General features: G+C 43.7%; 1 protein-coding gene across 2 annotated transcripts in view; it reads right to left on the bottom strand.

Moving 5' to 3' along the window:
- The window catches only part of AP3B1 (adaptor related protein complex 3 subunit beta 1), a 261412-nt gene that overhangs the window by 229437 nt on the left and 11944 nt on the right, over positions 1-20031 (bottom strand). For both annotated transcript variants that reach the window (XR_005600381.1, XM_039544543.1), the window contains exon 2: positions 1718-1793. Coding sequence is in view for 1 of the 2 variants with exons in the window: in XM_039544543.1 (XP_039400477.1) it covers positions 1718-1793 (76 nt within the window). In the remaining variant the exon portion in view is untranslated. The remainder of the gene's footprint in view (positions 1-1717; positions 1794-20031) is intronic.

Raw genomic sequence — 20031 nt, 5'->3', positions numbered from 1 at the left:
ACTTAGTTTTACTGCTCTCTTTCTGAAGTGCCAACAAAGTCAGAACAAGACTGTTCCCAGGCTCAGAGTGCCTATGACAACATAATTTTAACATCCATTGTCACCTACACCTCAGCCAACACTTGTCTCCAGTTTAGACCTTAAGCTTATGCTCACCTATACAAAGCTCTTTGCAACTTGCCTCAATGGAAAAGGATGGATATTCTGAGCCTATAAGGCCTGGTCTACACTGGGGTGGAGGGGAGAGAATTGAGCTAAGTTACACAACTTCAGCTATGTGACTAACGTAGCTGAAGTCGACATACTTAGATCTACTCACCACAGTGTCTTCACTGCGGTGAGTTGACTGCTGACGCTCCCTCGTCGACTCTGCCTGTGCCTCCTGCTCCAGAGGAGTACCGGAGTCAACAGGAGGGCGCTCGGCAGTCGATTTATCTAGATGCGATAAAGTCTAGACACGATAAATCGAACCCCGCTGGATCAATCGCTGCCTGCCGATCTGGCAGGTAGTACAGACAAGCCCTGGGGGCTGAGGTTTCAGAAACTCTAACACCTTTAATCATCATTTTTGGGGGAGTAGAGATTCACTCTTTTGAGGTGGACTGCAGGAAGTTACCAATCAAAACAGTAGTTCTCTCTTAAAAAGAGCAAGTGGTAGTAAAACAGAAGAAACTAGCAGTATTGTATAATATACTGCATCTGAATATTTATGAAGCCCAGCAACATAGACTTCCTTTGGCTCAGATACAGATAAAAAGAAAAAAACTTTACATCCTAGAAATTGGTCTCTTTAACTACTCCCTAGGCAGCTTGACAACCACCTTCTAGATGTTCCAAGACTTTTTTTTTTTTTTTTTTTGGAGGGGGGGAGGTAGGAACGGGAGAGGGACTCCTAGACATCTCTGCCAGAGCTGGTTATCTAGTTCCATGATTCAGATCAGATGTTATAGTTCATCACTTTATCAAGGTGAGGGTACATCTGCATTTCCACAATACAGTGTTTGATCAAATGCTCCATCAGGAGGAAATGCATAAGTCCAGGCCCTTGTCTAGACTAGGAACAAGTGATTTCCCCCTCTCCCCCAATTGAGCAATCTTACCCTCAACTGTAAATACCAATGCAGACCTTTAGCAAGCATTGTAAAAGGTCTAACCTCTTTACACTCTGGTTTTAGGAATCTCATGTACAGGTATACAGGTGAGTTTTTAAACTTTTGTAATTCAGGTTTAACACAAAAAATTCAAATGTCAATTTAAAAAAAGTATTTATATTTTAGGAAAAAAATACATCATGGATTGATAATCGTTTACAAAAATAAAGTTTAAAACATTTCAAATATATTTCTCAGTTTACTCCAAGTAAGAAACACCTATAGCTTTTCAGACTGCTGGTCTGAGAAAAATAACTGGAGTGTTTCTTTGCCATAAATAGGAGCTGTGTGACATTAACACAGTAGGGAGAATACAGTCAATATTTGTATACATTTTTGTATCATAGCTCTACACATTTATAGAAACATTACACTATGTCTTTGAAATATTTGTGTACTTGTATCCATTTTAAAATTTTCCATCTTGATATTTAAAGAAAATAGCACTTCACCCTAGCTTTTCAAACTATTTACATATTAAAATACTGTAGTGAAGGAGTCACACAGAGAAACCAGCATCAACATGTATTGGCCACAAAAAAAAAATAATTTTGAATATCACATACCCCAACAATCCTTTTCATAGCATCCAACTTAGCAGAATCTTTATTACTTTCCAACATTTGCTTTAAGTCTTCATTCCTACAGTGGAAGGTAAGAAAAAAATGGATTAGAAAATTCATTACTGAAAATCAAAAGCATCATTTTATGTTCTTATAAAACTGGTTTGCAAGAAGAAATAGTTAAGTCAGTACATGGGACAAATTTGTTGCTCAAACTACTAATTCTGAGATGAGCTGCCACTTATACAAAGCAAAAGATACTAGAAGTAACAATCATAATAAAGATCTGAAAGATTATTAGTATGTTACCGTCACATCCAATTTGGGAAAGAGTTACATGTTACATGTTATTACTGCATTTTAGTAATACAGGATGCAAAGTGTTCCCCATCCCTTTTAAACTTTGAGCAGGGGGTTGGACTAGATGACCTCCTGAGGTCCCTTCCAACCCTGAGATTCTATGATTCTATGAAACTGTACCAGCCATTACTCTGAAAGGTGACAGATTGATAGCTATGAAGAATTAAACCTTCTTTAGCCAAAGTATTTGTTGAACTCTAGCAAAAGCACAGGATTCCTCATCACTAATCTGCCAGCGAGCCTCACCCTTGACTAATAGGTCCAACTCAAGATGATAGGATAGTTCAAATTAATTAGTCACCAGCCTCTTTGCAAAAGTTGCCAACAAAGATGTTAATTAGCACCACATCTGGTTGTCTGATGTTGATACCTCCTCTTCTAGGATATATAACCACCACCTCATTTAAAATACTGTAGAAATGCCAGACTAATTTTCCCTCTAGTCTGGATTTCAACTGGAGACCAGCTCCCTACTCCATTACCAAGTATTCACCACCCTTCCAGACTCCATTAATTTGCAGTCCCCCTCCATCATCACACACACCCATTTTCCCTTCAGAAAATATGACAAACATGAGAAGTTTTTATGAAAATGTGTGACTCAATTAACTCCTTGAAATCAAGTAAGTAGCATTGAGAAACTCCTTGTGCTAAGGAGACATACAGAGGTGCCCAAGCGTCAACTTCTGGACGAATGGGCCACTCAAATACCCCAAGAGAATCAGCTTCAATACAGAAACAAAATGCTCATTAACCACACACTCTTAGTTGTCACCAAGCACCTCATAACAGAACCCATACAGGGCATCAAACTACAACCCATACTCGATGGGGTCCATATCCTGAAAGAAATCTTTCCTGAACACCCACTTCTGGCCTTCAAACAGGCTCCCCACAGACTAGGATACACCAACTCAAAGTGGCACCACACCCTGCCAGAACACCAGCTGCAAAACCTGCAGACATCTCCACTGCTGCAATGATCAACATCCCCCACAAAACACCTTTCAAGATCCATGTATCCTACACATGCCTATCACACGTGGTACACCTCATCCAGTGCATTAAATGCCACCAACAACTACTATGGGATGAAACCAGATAATCACTATGCTCTTGAATGAAATCGCACAGGAAAATGATAAAACACAAAAACATCTTATCACGTGTAGGTGAACACTTTTCACAAAGGAAACCTGCACAAAGCTTTCAAAAGACGAGCCTGGGCGCTTAAATTCATTACTCTGCTAGACACCAAAAATTATGGACTGAACAGAGATTCTGGATTTATGACTTATTACAACAATCTGTAACCCACTGACCCCCATTTTTGTCCTGACTGCAGAGGTGTTAACAGGCCACTCTACCTTGAATGGTCCCTTACTATATGTGCTAACTATTAAGCTATCTGTCCCAGCATGCTTTTTTGATGGGAGGCAGGGAGTACCTCTCTCCCTGAAGAAGAGCTCCCTGTGGCTCAAAAGCTGGTCTCTCTCACCAACAGAAGTTGGTCTAATAAAAAATATATATATATATTACACCTCACCCATCTTGCCTTGTTAATATCCTGGCACCAACACAGCTACAACTACACTGCATACCTCTGAATGAGGCAGTTACTAAGGATTATCAAGAAGCGAATACGTCAGGCCCTGGCAGAAAAAGGGGTAGCTACAACCGAGGGGAAAGCAGCTCTCTCCTTTCTCTTCTAGAGACGTGGAGTGGAAAATTCACAAAAGAAGAACAAAGAAACAGAAGTATAGTACAGCCCTTTCAACCCACATAAACTGAGAGGTTCGACAAAGTGGCACGTTTCAGAAGGAGAGGGAGCTTTTTGATTGTTGGCTGAAGAAAGCTGAAGAAAGGTAGTTGCAGGGATCAGGGAGAAGACTCCATGATTTGAAGGAGCAGCCATAATTGGTGGATTGAAAAAGGGACTTGGAACCCTGAAAAGACATTGACCCAAATCCCAAAAACACTGAAGAGTAATGAGGAAACTGAGGCAAGGAATTATGTGCAGGTGTTTCTTATTTTGCACACATCTATCTTTTGTGCAGTCTCAAGTAAACTGATTGTTTCAGAAATCGGAGTCTGTATTTGTTTCAACTATCATGCTTCCCCCGCAGGGATAAATTATAAACCAGAGTGCCCACAAAGATGAAGCTCTGGGAAAGGGTGTTCTTAAGATTACTGAGGCTCAGCACTTGTCTTGTGTAGTTGAACCGTGGGGTCCCACTTCAGAGAAGGGCATAGACCAGGGGTCTCAAACTCAAATGAGCACGAGGGCCACATAAGGACTAGTACATTGGTACCCCAAGGGGTGCAGGAGAGGTGTGGGAGTGTGGTGGCGGCTCAGGGCAGGGAGTTGAGATGTGGGGTGCAGGAAGGGTTAGGGGTGCAGCAGGGGTCAGGGTGCAGTAGGGGGCTCAGGGCAGGGGGTCGGGGTGCAGCGTGCAGCAGGGGGCTCGGCAGGGGTCAGGGTGCAGGAGGGGTGCGGCAGGGGGCTCAGGGCAGGGGGGTCAGGATGCAGGAGGAGGCTCAGGGGGTTCGGCTGCAGGAGAGGTTCGGGGGGGCGGGCTCTGGCCCGGCGCGCACCAGGGGTGGGTAGGCTCCCTGCCTTACCTGCCTGCCCTGCCCCCTCACTGGGAAGCAGCTGGAACCTGGAGGAGGGGTGGGGCACAGGGGTCTGTATGTTGCTGTTGCTTCAGGCACTGCCCCAGCAGCTCCCATTGGCTGGGAATGGGGAATTGCGGCCAATGGGAGCTGCTGGGGGCTGCTGCCTGAAGCAAGAGCAACACACAGACCCCTGTGCTCCCCCTTCTCCACGTTCCGGCCACTTCCCGGAGCGGCGTGGGGACAGGGAAGGCAGGCAGGGAGCCTGTCCTTCCCCCGGTGCGCATCGGGCCAGAGCCGCTCTAGGTAAACGCTGGGGGAGGGCGGGGGAGCCGCGAGAAGCTCCCAGGACACAGAAAATAACCCCGCAGGCCGCGTGTTTGAGACCCCTGGCATAGACTATGAGAGCCTACATAGTGAGCCTGAAACAAAGGAAAGAAACTGTGCTTTGAATCTATCCAGACCAGACTGAACGGAAACTTAAAAGCATACTGATTCAGTGCTGAGATCCAAAAAGAGAAGCCTGGTGAGCTCTGCCAGGACTGTAACAGAAGTACTATAGAGTTGTCCAACTATAAAAATCCATCCATTAGGACAACCATGTGCATAGAGTCTAAAGGCCCCTGAAGCTGAAAAACCTTTCAGCCATGAAAATTATCTTCCTCCTGCTTATTTTTTGTCAATCACACACCTTTTTTTTGCAACGCTATGCACACAGTGAAAGTGATGGATATGGACTGTGAGAACAGTGGTGAAAGCACATCAAGAAGAGATCCAGTTGGATAGTGTGGGTCTCAGAATAATGACCTTATTTCTTTTGCGGAGAGAAAAATAAGTATGGAACAGAAAGAACTAACCTGGGTGATAACCAATATTATTCCTATTAAGGTGTTCCTTGGTCTGCTCTTGAATATATGTAGTTACAGTTCCTTGATCTCCTCTGCTGTCAACTATTCTACTGTCCAACAGCAACAAAAAAACATGCCCTAAGACTATGCTACAAAATTGGTTCTGTAGTGTCCTGGGAATGAGTGCCAACCTACTGAATGCCTAAAACCACTTCCAGCAAGAGGGATGCCTGAGGACTGGTGAAGGGGACTCCCACACACACTACCTGCAGATCGAGGAGGGAGTCGAGGACCGGAGAAGGCAGAGTCATGACCTTGTCCAAACTGTCCCAACCCGGCCGATACACCAAGGCTAGCCTGGCGTGTTTCACCACATAGGTACAAGAAGGCAATTCCTTGCTGTGGTGGTGGGGAACTGCCTGAGACCTTGAATGACATTGCCCGGGGCCTGGAACCTTGATTCTGGAAGGTATGTCCTGGCCTGCATCAAGACCAGTACCAACCCTATAAATTCTATCCACTGAACTGGGGACAGCGTTGATTTCCCCATGTTCAGGAGAAGGTTCAGTTCATCAAAAGTCGTTCTTATGAAGCCGACTTGTTCTTCCACTTGAGCCCTGGAGCAGGCCTTGATCAGCCAGTCATCGAGATACAGAAACACCTGTGCCTGCCACCTGTGCAGAAAGGCGGTCATGACTGCCATATGCTTGGTAAACACACGCAGCACCGCTGAGAGGCCAAACAGGAGGACTGTGAACTGGTAATGGCTGTGGTTGACCACAAGCCTGAGGTACCTTCTGTGGGACTGTGATTGCTGTATGAAAGTATGCGGCCTTCAAGTCGAGGGAGGTGTACCAGTCCCCTGGATCCAAGGAAGGGATGATGGAGCCCAAAGAGACCATGCGGAACTTGAGTTTCTTCATGAACTTGTTGAGCTCTCACAGGTCTAGGATGGGCCTGAGCACACCTTTGGCTTTCAGTATTAGGAAATACCAGGAATAAAAGCCCTTGCCTTTCTGCTCCTGAGGAACCTCTTCCACTGCCCCCAGCAATAGGGGGGTGAGTGTACCTCCTGTATAAGGAGTTGCTTGTGAAAAGGGTCACTGAAGAGAGATGAAGAAGAGGGCTGGAAGGGCGGGAGGGCAGAAAATTGGAGTGAATATCCCCTCTCTACCGTGCGGAGCACCCAACAGTCCAACGTGATATGGGCCAATACAGAATAGAAAGGGGATAGATGGGACGAAAAGGTAAGCTGGGACGGATCCAGTCTTTGCACTGGTGCACCATCCTCATGTGCACCTTCAAAAGGCCTGTTTTGGCCTGAGGATGGTTTAGACTGGCCAAAGCCCAGGCCAAAGGAAGGATGAGGTCTCTTTCTAGAGTCTCCTGCATGAACCCTCCTGCCTATTCTGAGGCTGGTAACTCCTTGGCAGGGGCTGTGGTCTAAAATGCCTCCTCTGGTTGACAGGGGTCTGAAGGCCCAAGGGACTTTAGAGTGGCCCTAGAGTCCTTGAGGCTGTGGAAGCAAGAGTCAGTCTTTTCTGAAAATAAAGTCTGACCCTCAAAGGGGAGGTCCTGGATGGTCTGCTGGACCTCATATGGGAGGCCAGAGACCTGCAGTCAGGAACTTCCCCTCGTGGCCACGCCAGTCACCATGGTGCGGGAAGCCGCATCTGCTGTGTCAAAGCTGCTTGCAGACAGACACAGGAAATTGGTTTACCCTCCTCTACTAGCACAGAAAACTCTGTGCGAGAGTCCAGGGGCAGGAGTTCAGTAAGCTTTGCCAAGGCCCTCCATGTATATGGAGTTGCAATCCCCCTGTTGAGTAAACCTTTCTCCCAAAAAGGTCCAACTTTTTGGCCTCTCGACTTTTCAGGGAGAACCCCTAGTAACCTTGGTGCTCACATTGGTTGGCTGCATCCACTACCAGGGAGTCCAGCAGGGGGCGCACATATAGGTGTTCATACCCCCTTGAGGGGGACAAAGTATCTCCACTCAGACATTTTCATGGTGGGCGGCAACGAGGACAGGGTCTGCCCCAGTGTCTTAGTGGCTTCACTAATAGTTTTGATCAGCAGCAGTGCGACACGGGATGGCTCAGGAGAGGAAAGGATAGCGACCATTGGGTCGGTCTCCTCCACCACCTCCTCTGTTTTAATATTGAGGCTCTGGGCCACCCGTCTCAGCAGCTGCTGTCAGACCCTGGTGTCTCCAGGGCTGGGGCTGTTGATGTGCCAGCCACTGCCTCATCTGGAGAGGAGGAAGATGAGAGGCTGAGTGGTACAGGAGCCTGCTCTATGCCCTCAGCCTCTCTGGGGTCCCGAGGAGCGAGGATCTCCAGCACCGCGGTCGGCACCATAAGCATGGGAACCAACACCGGTATGCAGGTCACCTGGGTCACCAGTGAAATCCCCAGAGCCAAATGTGTGAGCGGTGGCCGAAGGACTCCAAGACCACCAATGTCCATGCTTTGATGATAGGCCCAGGATGTCCAGAATGGCCACGGAGGAGCTTGCCACTGGCCCAGCCACAGTGCTGGGTAGAGTTGGCATTCTCGGTGGGAGCAGGACCTCCTGCTCCTACTGGAGCACGATGACTCCGCTTCTGACTCAGCTCTCCGACTGGGATGACCATGGAGGAGCAGAGTCCCTCCCTGCCAGCGATGGGTGCTGCAAACTGGGAGACTGAAAAGCTCCTCCATGTGGGCAGCTGGTGCTGGGGAGCAATGCAACAGGGATGGTGTGCACATCATCATCATCATCACTGGCTTACCCATCAATTGTACTGGGGCCCGAATGGCTGCTGGCGACCTCTCCCATGTTGGAGGAGAGTCTGGTGCCATAAGGTCCCATGCAGCTTCGAATGCCTTCAGCATGGAGGGGAGCTGCAGGTCTTTTTGGTGGCAGGCTAGCGAGTGATGAGGGTCCGGACTCGACTGGATCCCGACTGGGCAGGAGTCGACGTGACCCGCGGCAGTTGGGCACCAGGTTTACCGACCACCTGATCCTTAGACCTGGTTGGGGAACGCCCTCTGTTCCAACTCTTCTTTTTCTGGGGCATCAGAGATTGAGAGCGGTGCCTCACAGAGGTCTGGGTTCTGTGTGTGGCACCATGGGAGTGCCAAGGGCCTCTAGAGGAGTCCTTCCTTGGCACTGGTTTATGTGCTGAGAGTGCTGGTGCACTGTGAACCAAGGAAGTGGTGCTTGGGGCTGGCTCCCCCGTGCCAGGTTCTGACTGAGGCCAAAGTGCTGCCTCCATGAGCAAAATCCAGAGGCGCTGATCTCTGTCCTTTAAGGTTCTAGGGCAGAAGTCTCTGCAGATTTTACAACACTCTTTAAAGTTACCCTCACTGAGAGGCTTCAAGCATGAAGTGTGCGGGTCACTTCTGGGCATAGACCTGCCACAGGCTTAAAGCCTAGGCACAGAGGCATGGCCCGGTGCCACAGAAACATAGGGGGGAAGTCCCCCAAAGGAAACGTATGAAACTATTTACACTCACTACTATTATAAAACACTAAAAAGGGCACTGCAAAGAACACATGCTTGCCGAGGCAAGAGCAACGGGGAGTTCCAACTAGCCATCACAGGTGGTAAGAAGGAACTAAGGCGGTGCCGGGCCGTCAGAGACCTATTTTGGGCACCATGAGGGCGCAATTCCTGGGGGCGCCCAGGCCGACCCTATGGATACTGCTAGGGGAAAATCTTCCGGCTGTCGTGCATGCAGCACACGCACACCTGATTGGAATTTATATGAACAAGCACTTGAAGAAGAACATGTCTTCTTTGCTGTGTCTTGGGCACTTTCTTATCTGGCAGAGACGCTTGGCAGGGGTATGTGGGGTGTTCCTGAAAGCCACATCTGGTGAAGCACAGGGGACAATGCACTGAAGCAGGATTGTTAAATTCACACACAGCCTTGTAACATTTCAGTTAAATACACCTTTTGTAACATTGCAATCGCTTTCTCACTGACCCTAGCCAGGCACACATCTCCATGAACAGCCAAAGCCTGGTGAATGTTGAGGGGGGGCAGAGGCGCTCCACATGGGGGAAAAGAGCACACACACTCTGCAAGGGTTGTGGTGCAGTCTATGGAAAAAATTCTAAAATTCTGCCACACTTTTCAACAGGCGGTGGTCATTCTAGCCAACATCTCACTGCTAAGGGTAAGCAGGGAAATGAGGGTACATCTTGTGGCTTTCACCCTGCTGCCTATGTGCTGCTTTGGTCCCTGCACAACTGATTGCCAAACAGTGCAGGAAAGTTTCCTACAACGGGGGAAGGAACAAAGCTGCTCTGCCATGGAACCTTTGGCAGAGGATTACTGAGTACCTCCAGGAAACTTTCTTGGAGATCTCTCTGGAGGATTCCTGTGAGATCTCAGCTTGCATCAACACCCTGTTCCACCATACTGATTAGCTACACAGGGAAATGTCCACCTCACAGAAACACAGCCAGCCTCCCACATTTCTATACTCCGAATCCACCTCTGCACTACACAAGCCACAGCCACTTACTAGGCATCTCACCTCCTGCTTCTTGCTCCCCAGAGAGCAGCTCCTGAGACTGGCTAGACCACTCTGGAGTGGAGAACAGTTCCTGGCTGCCTGCCCCACTGGGCAACCCTGCCAGGAGCTGCACATCCTCCTCTAACTTCACCTCTTCATCATCAATAATTTCCTCCTCCGCATTAGGTCCTCTTTCCGCTGCCTCGATTCCCTCTGAAGCATCCACAGGGCTCTTGGCGACGGAGGTGGGGTCGCCACAGAGGATGGCATCCAGCTCCTTATAGAAGTGGCAGGTCTTAGGTGAAGCACCGGAGCGACAGTTTGCCTCCCTCGCCTTATGGTACACCTGCCTCAGCACATTTATCTTCGCTCTGTACTGCAGCATGTCCCAATCATAGCCCTTTTCGCACAAACCTTGAGAAATGTACTTGTAGGTATCCCAATTCGTATGGCTCAAGCGCAGCTGGGACTGCACAGCCTCCTCTCCCCATATACTGATCAGATCCAACAGCTCTGCAGTACTCCAAGCTGGAGAGCGTTTGCAGAGATAATCCACCATAGTCACCTTGGAAAATGCAATAAGACCTCTCCACGCCAAGCAAGCAGGAAATGGAATTTCAAAAATTCCTGGGGCTTCTAAGGGGGGTGGGAGGGATGGTCATTTACATGAAGGGTAGTGGAGTTCAAACAGCTGACCAGAGCGGTCATGATGGGCATTTTGGGACACCTCCTGGAGGCCAATTAAAGCGATGAAATCAAGTGTGGTGTCTACACTGGCACTTTGTTGAGAAAAATGTAGAGGAAAAAGATGCAAGTCTCTCATTGGAGTGAATGTATTAGTCACCAAAACCAAGCATTTTTTCCCGACAAAAGTCACATCACAGTGTATACGCACACACTGTTTGGTTGATAAAAGGCAGTTTTTGGCAACAAAACTTGGTAGTGTAGACAAGGCCTTAGATATCGTTTTACCCACTTCTGCCAAGGGAGGTTCACTTTAAAACTTTAACTCAACAGTAGTTAGTTACTATGACTCATTTAGTCAGAGAAATGCCTGTTGCAAGTTTGGTCTTAAAACCAAAAACAGTACACTAGTCAGAAAAACTCCACAGAAATAGGCGCCTGGTTCTTTAAGGAGCCAGGAGACAAAAACAGTACTAGCAGGAGATTAATTTTTGTCAGCTTCCACATGAAGTCATTACTTTTCAGAGAATTTAAGTCAGGGGTTCTCAAACTGAGGGTTGCAAAGTTATTACATGGGGGGTCACGAGCTGTCAACAGCGTTAAATATTTTTTTAAGTGTTTTTAATTTTTAAGGGGAGGGTCACACTCAGAGGCTTGCTGTGTGAAAGGGGTCACCAATACAAAAGTTTGAGAACCTCTGATTTAAGTGTTTTATGAGAAATGATTTACTATGAAAATTAACAAGTCTAATACAGATTTAACCATTCATACCATAACTTTGAACAAACTGGAGTCTCTCACATTTACCAACATGCTTATTCTAATGAAAAAGAAAACACTGTCAAAAAAGTTTTTCTGCTATTTAACTGTATTTTCCAGTTGTCTGGCTCACTGCAGCACCATTAACTGTCCCCCAAAATTAAGTGGCTATATTCATACTTGTGCATTTGATGCACCAATAACAAGCCCCAGAATTCTTTTTAGGATGCATCAAAATTATGCAACAAGCAAAGAAAGTAGGACTGCAAGTTCTGGAGACACGAATGTCAGATTTTGAGAGTCCAGATATAGTAGACAGGAATGGCTGGGTCAAAGCCAGGAAACAGTATTTGTAGAGGGGCTAAATCATTCACAATTTAGCTGGTCAGAGTCTGGTAGTATTCTCATGCACTGCTGCCTCCACTGCAAACTTCTGTATTGCTGTGTAACATAACAGTATCCTCTAGAAGTAGAAGTGCTCTGGACACACACCAAAATAAAAATATTCTAGCATGCAAACAGAAAGATGCAGCAAGCCAATTCATAAATTCCATAGAAACTAAAGATGAACACTTCCTACTCCCAAAGTTTCTTTTTTCAATGTGGTGCTACTTCATTCTTCAGAAACTTCAAAATATATATGGTATTTGATTAGTTTATCTGGAAATGGTGTTTCTGTATTAACTGTTAAAATTAAGAAAAAACAAGTAAGCCAACATAAATTTGGAATTGCTTATCTAGTTACACTGAATTTTACGTTGGATTTGAAATTGAGAGTGGGAGGAAAAGATTAGCAAGCATTAGATACTTACACAGTGAGATTTTGCTCATATTGATCAGCAGCTGCATTGGCAAGCTCTTTTTCCTCTACACTAGGCTCTGGTTTCAGAGTAACTTGGAGGGTCCCTGCCATTTCAAGAACAGATCTAATATTGCAGGAAGCCTCACTAATTTTAGCCAATAATGAGCCTTGCTCCATTCTTTCAAGTTTAGAAAAGAAATCAGCACTCAGCTAACTTAGCCTACATACACCAACCAATACTGAAGTCTAATTTTAAAAAAATTGTGATGTAACAAGATACTCACGCCCTTCACTGTTTTAATTTTAAAAAAATTCTGTATAAATCTCAAAGGTCATTTCACTCCAAGAATGTGTCTTATCAGCTGACTTCAACAAACAATGATACATGGCAATTACTTTACAGCCTTCCATTTTATCAGTTGCTGTGCAATGCAGTGGTATTTGCACCACCTCAGAAATTAGAAAATTCAAAGAAATACTTCAGTTCCTTAATCAAACCCCCTAAACAAGCATCACAAGCCTCAAAAATGTAGTTTACATTTTTGTGTTCATTATTTTGAAGCAATACTTTCTTCAGTTCATGAAGTTTGACAAATAACATTCATATGATTCATGTCCACTTCCCAGTACCAAAGGAACTTACAGATGACTGCACAGCTGTGTCAACCCAAGGTAACTTTTAGCCTAGTACTCAAAAAAGTTAGACACACACATTCCTCATTACTGGAAACTAAGCTGCATTAGTAACTCCCTGTGCACCACACTTACACTTTACCTCAGTCAACTTGCTGTTATACGAGTGCCTGTGCTACCCCATTAGAGACCCCAAATGGGAATATTCCCTCCCCCCAACACACACCCCTACCTCTTACTAATAATTAATAGGGGGCCCTCTGGAGCTGCTCGGGGCCCTAAGAAATTGCTTAGTCTGCTTATGCCAGCTTTCTGTTACACAAGTGGGAAGAATATGGAACACAAACTGATTTGACTTTTGTCTAAGAAAAGATAAATTCAAACATTTTAAAATCCACATAAACTACACTCAAAAATATTCTAGAACTACAGTATAACTTATTTGACACTGCTTTAATTCAATACACAAGTATACCTTAGCATTTTCAGTTATTTCTATCTATGTACCAGAAGGGCTAAGTTACCTTTAAAACTCTAAATATTATTTTCTTTTTTGACCAAGTCTCAGTCCTTTCCCTACCCCCTCATCCCTTTTATGCTTTTTTGGTTCTTGGCATTCTAGCATAATAGGATGCAGAGGCTGATGAGGCAGCTAGATGTTACCAGAATTATTATTATTTTTGTTTTAAATCAAAAGTAGAAAGTCCCTTCTCTGAAGGATATCGCCTATGTTGATCCCAAAGCATTCCCTCCTCCCCACTGCACAGACTATGCAGACTTATGATAATCAATCTGTAAAGATATTTCAGAAAAATCTAAACCCTGTTCCTGATACATCTGCCCCTCACATTTGTCCATGTTCTTTCCTCAACACCGTCTAGTCGCTGAAAGTTTAGTACCCGGAATTCCAGACTATTCTCCAGTTATCCAGGGGAAGTTATTCTCCAGTCGGTTCAGGTAAACTAGGCTTTAAAGATGGTCAGACCTGCAAGTTTCATGGATGAGAAGGATTAACCTAAGCAAGATAGTAGCAGTCCTAAATTTACATTAGATTGACAGTTTCCTGTCCCTATCACTACAAAATTGCTTTTTGACTTACACTGAATGATTTTTGGTATGTTCATATAGATAGACCATAACTCAGAATATGGACCCTTCCCTCTGGTGTTGCTGTCTCCCCTATCAAAATGGCATTTAAGTGCTAAACTAAGCGTTAACTTTATAACATCATAATATAGAAAACAGGGCCCTAAGACCTTCCCAAATCTTTATTGCTTATGGGCTTAGAGGTTTAGTTTTATAGCTAGGTGGTTAAAAGAGGAGTGAGGGTGGCTTAGGTTAAATTGAAAGAAACGAGTTCACCCTGAGGTGCCTCTGTTTTCACTCCCTTTCATGACTCACTTATCTCTTCAGTAGAAATGTGTTTCCGCACTCTCTCTTTTAGCATACTTACAGGTAAGGCAGCATGTCTTTCACGAATTCCGTAATTTTCCGTGACTTCTGCTGCAGCAGCTGTGGCTGGCTATGGGGTTGCCCAAGCAAATCAGGTAGCCCTTGGCCCAGTTGCACCAGCCACTGCTGGGGCAGTCTCAGGCCACCGCACCTCCCCCACCGCCCCCAGACCCAAGTTTTTGTTACGGGTATATAATATAGTAAAAGTCATGGACAGGTCACAGGCCATGAATTTTTGTTTACTGCCCGTGATCTGTCCATGACTTTTACTAAAAATACCCATGACTAAAACGAAGTCATAAGGACATTTGATCTGAAGTTCAAAAATTTCTTGAAGTGGAGGGGCCACGATTCCCCCTCACTTTCTTGTACAATTGTCTATCTTTGTGAGCTGCAGCTTTTAAGCACATGCCTTTTAAGATTTGTCTCCTTCAGAAACTGACTTATGTTTTTGTACCATGTATGATACAATGAGGCCAAGACCCCAACTGGTCCTCTAGGTGCTACTGTAATATAAACAAGAATAAGAACTACCATCTAGACTTTTCCAGGATCCGGTTCATGAAGGCAATCTCTTCTATCTTATTCCCCATCAGTGCCTAACAGAAATGGAACCTACAGCTTGATGTCGAAATGAGGAGTGAGACTGATCTAGAATCAGTCTTGATAATCACAAATTGATGGTTTTCCTTCTGAAAGAGACTTATAGATACCGTATATTTCAAAAGAATTGTAATCCAAGTTACCAAGGGTTTATGCAGAGGCCACCTGAAATCAAATTCCAAGGATAACTAAATACCTAACATGGCCTTTTAGTTATGCTCAAGAAGTTTGACTTTTGGTGCGGCGTCCCAAAAACAGATCTAAGCAGAATTCAGTATTAACACATTGCCAGACAAAACTACTGCTCTGTCTCAAATTTTAAGCCAGCAGTTAACAGATACATCAACTGTTACAAGATACATCAAGTCATATAAAAGTTGACTGTCAAACACCTAAAAGCCTAGTTACTCCTAATGCTTTCTTCCATTCAGCCAGAATTAGAAGTTAACTTCCGTGAACCACGTCAAAACTGCAATTTGAAAAAAAATTTATTGATAGCAAACTTATGTAACTCAAATGTTCGTTAATGACTGTTTTGTTTTGTTTTAGGGAATTATGTTGACACTTAGTGAATAACCACAACATTTAAGTTGAAGTGAAAATCTGCATTAGTACTGTGATTCAGTTATGTACTACGTATACACAGTATTGAAGTCATAACTTGCTCCCAAAAAAATCTGTTCATGTTTTAAAATGTATATTATTTCAGAGTAATTTAGCTAGCTGTATATCTGAAAACAAGGTTTAATTTTATAATTTTAAAAGAAAAATCGTAAACTCATTTTAGTGTCATCTACTATGAAAGATATGGTACAGTGTACATTAGGAATTTGTTCATTTTACTGTTCATTTGGGTTCTTATAAGAAATTACAAATTGTGTTTTGTCCACTTCATTTCATTACACAACTGTTTGAGTGACATCCTGTGGTGCTATTCAGTATTACTTTCCCCTTCCATTAGAGGCATACTTATATTTATATTCATTATCGGCTTGCGGGGCTGAAAATTCAACTAAAGTATCTTAAAACAACACATGCACTTAAAGCAGTGCACTTTGGGTGTGATCTAAACACTTCCTCCTACTTATTACAATCAGAGGAGAAAACAGCTGGTTGCTCTTTCAGCAAGACCCAAATTTCCATTCAGTTTGAAAAAATCATGATGTAGCAGCCAAAAGCAAATATTTTCCAAACTGGGGAAAAGAAGTGAAAGGGGAAATATACTTTATCTATAGTATAAACAAAAGTGCAAAAAAAGATTCATTTTCCAAAATAAGCAGGGATAGAGGGGGCGAAAATGGGGACAGATTATCTACTGATTACCAGGACAGTAGACATCAAAATTCAATTTCACAGCAACTCTTCTCAAAGCATTCCCCATTTGGATTGTTGTTTCTCAGTTTCGAGTCAGATGAAAAATGAAATTTCATCCCATTGACAAAGAAAAATACACATGGAAAAGATTTAAAGCTAGTCAAATCTTTCATCCTGAACATGTAACTTTATAGTTTATTTGCTGAGAAATGAGGTAAGACATACTTATTTCAAACTCCCACACCCTAATTCAGTTCACACCACTTTTAAATAAAAGGTTAAGCTCAAAGGGCCTCCTCGCATGTTTAAATGTTGGCACATAACTTGCTGACTAGGGGCCCAAATCATTCTGTAAAGTATATTTTGGTATTTGTGATCAGGTATCCAGGTGACCAGTTGGATACTGTTCCTGGAAGGAAGAGGATGTGGCAAGGAAGATTTCAGAAGGAAGACTCCTATTGATTAAGATATAAATACTAGATTTTTTTTATAACACAATTGAAAAAATTACCTTAAATTTTGCTCTGCATGCCAAGATGCAACTTGGCATTTCCATTAAGACAACATGAATTATTTTTGATCCATTTACATTTTTTTCCCCCAGGGAGCAATATTTTTTACTGTGTGATAAAAGCAGCTATGGTCAATTACAGTACTATATGCTAGTAAATACAAAAATTAACTTATTTATGTATTGCTTTATAAAAATGAGATAAAGCAAAGGTAGTGTATAGCTACCTCAGACATTTCCCAACACAATCTTTTAAAAAGCCACACACTGAAGTTTTAGTTTTCCCCCTCCCCAAGAAAATACAAAAAGCACACAAAGTGAACAAGGTATTTAAATTAATACACCAATCGTTGTTTCTCACTTCATGTATGCAAACATGAAAGCATAAAGCAGTAAAATTGCATCTTTGGACCCTGCATGACTGGAGACTCAGTTTTTCTAATCTTTTCAGACTGATTCCCTCCCAGTTTATTACCATCTTTGAAGTGAATTAAATGTACAGTTTACTTCCTCTAGATATCTTTAGTACATGGCACACCTCTACCCCGATAGAACGCGACCCGATCCCAGCCCGGATCCCATCATTCTGCCCCAGCCTGGAGCCCCCTCCTGCACCCAAACTCTTTCCCAGAGCTTGCACCCCTCACCCTCTCCTACATCCCAACCCCCTGTCCCAAGCTCAGCCCAGAGCCCCCTCCCACACTGCAAACCCCTCGGTCCCAGCCCAGAGCCCGCATCCCCGCCCAAACCCCTGCCTCTGAGTGAGGGTGGGGGAGAGCAAGCGATGGAGAGAGTGGGTGATGGAACGAGCAGGGCGGGGCTTTGGGGAAGGGTAGATCCTGGATTGCCCTTAAATTCAAAAAGTGATCTTGGGCATAAAAAGTTTGGAGACCACTGCTGTAGACTCAGCTTAGGATTCAGTATTTATATTATAGGATACATTCCAGCCAAACCATTTATCTTTGCTGGCTCACAGACCCAATAGAAACTGGCATACCACCATATTAGTGGGCATCATGCCATTCTAACAGATGGGCATGAATTTAGATTTGCTAGTGAACCAGTATATGCATCAAGTTTGAATATTAGGGGTGTACTCCCCCTTAAAGAATTCCATAAATGGCAGTCTCTACAAGCTTTCCATGACCGGTTAACAGATGTCAAATCAAAACTCAAATAATTTAAAAACTTCAAAAACACCTTTGGCAGCTGTTGAAAGCAAGTTTTTGGATTTGATGAATTTGGATTAATTTTCTGCATAGAGAAATAAGAATCTTAATGAAATCCCCATGTTAGATCAGCTCTCTGCACAAGGCTATGGCAAATTTCAGGGAAAACAAAACAAAAAACAAAAAACAAAAAACACAGTTTTGCAGTCCAGCCAACTTTCCTGATGAATAGCTCAGCAGCATACATAAGCCAAAACTGCAGGAAGAGGACCCTAATAAATTACAAATGCATTTTGTCTGGCAATTCTAGTTTAAAGATGCAAATCACTAAAGTTGAAAATGCTTGTTAGAAATTTTCCCATCTGTTGAAATGCTTAAATACTGTACCTATCTATCAGTAAATACTTATGTTCATGTGGTTTGCCTGTAAAATTTGACATTTGGTTAAATATCTCAGTACAAGTTTTATTGCTACAAACATGCAGTTTCCAGGAACCAAATCTTATTAAATTTTATAGTATTTATTGCATACTTTCAAAATATGTATTTTAGCAACAGAACAGATTTGTTGATAGTGAAGTTTCATCTGTTGGGCTGCAAATAGCTTCATGAGGCAGGACCTGTACTTTAGGACATGCATACACGTTCATTCTACAGCGCTATATTGGCAATATTTCCTCCTAATGCTAAAGGAGACAACAAGGATTGGTTCAGCTCTTTTGCTCTCACCATAGAAGTATAGCATACTACAGGCTCATTACGGTTAGTTATGAATTTTTTTGCTAAGTTTGCAGCCAAATAGCATATCACTGTACTGCAGAAATTATTTCCATGTCTTTTCCAATAAGACATTTTATTTAACCGACCTAATCAAGCCAAAGCTTTCTAGGCCAATTCACTTTGGTCATGAGGATCTCTATCACTACTACTCACATATTAAACCAGTTTTCCATTCTAAAGGAATCAGAGCCATTTCTTTCTGATCCTGTTGTTTCTACCCTGAGACGAACAAGCCCTGCCATTCACCTCTGTGTTCTTGATATGGTTGGGTTGAGTCAAGTAATCAGAAGATTTGTTAGAAGCAATGCATACTGAATAGATTGATTATATTTCTCTCCTCTTTGGTTTGGGTTCAATCAATACAGAAGAAAGGTAAAAAAGGGGCACTGTACATTCCAATTTTAGTCATAATGATCTCTCCCATTCCAAGACTTTCCCTTCGCCTCTCTAATCACAAACATTTGCTGCAAAAGCTCTGGCTCAAAATTATCTTTAGCCGAGGCAAACAAGTACGTATAAAATACCTGCTTTCCTAACATAACTAATACACACAACTTTAATAGTTAATAAGAGCAATGTTAAATCTCACTCATTTCTTATCTTTTGCGCTGAATATTCATGCAAGTACATGGATCTTTGATACAGAACTTTTTGATTCTCCCTACCAAACTCCACCGCTTAAGAGGCAAGCACAGCAGTCTTACAACATGACCACTACATCACCACGTCACTAAAATAGGAACCAGAAATCTAAACTCTCGAAGTGAAAGCCTGACAATATTGTTGACGTGACATGTTCACCCATGAAGGCAATGCATATCACTCTGCTCTCCTCTGATCCCTATTGGCCATCTCTGAAGTATTTTCAAGCTCTGCAGGCAGAAACACTAAAAGATGAGAACTGAGGAATCTCCCCTTCTAATCCTGGACTGAAGCCATCCCTTCCCCAGGAATTTGGGAAGGGAAGGCAAGGCAACTTTCATTTGGACCTTTTGTGTGTATGCCCCATGACAGTCTTTGATTACATGATCACATACTTTTTTCCCCCACAGGACCCCTGCATCATTCAGTGCACAGGATGGAGCATGTTCTGGGGATGAATCAGGATTGTGTAGTGGAAGCTGTTTTCTCTAGGACCCCTGCCTCATTTGTTGCCAATGTTGAAAGGTGTGTAGTGAATAAGGCTGGGAATTGGATGAGAAAGGATTGTTAAGGTTGCTCTCAATGCTCCCCTGGAGAACTAGGTTCTCTCCCCATCTCTGCCATAGCGTTCCTTTGTGA

This window comes from Mauremys reevesii, linkage group 6 (genome assembly GCF_016161935.1).
Source record: "Mauremys reevesii isolate NIE-2019 linkage group 6, ASM1616193v1, whole genome shotgun sequence".
Lineage (NCBI taxonomy): Eukaryota > Metazoa > Chordata > Testudines > Geoemydidae > Mauremys > Mauremys reevesii.
Note: the sequence above shows the minus strand (reverse complement) of the source record. Positions and strands in the feature narration are given on the sequence as shown.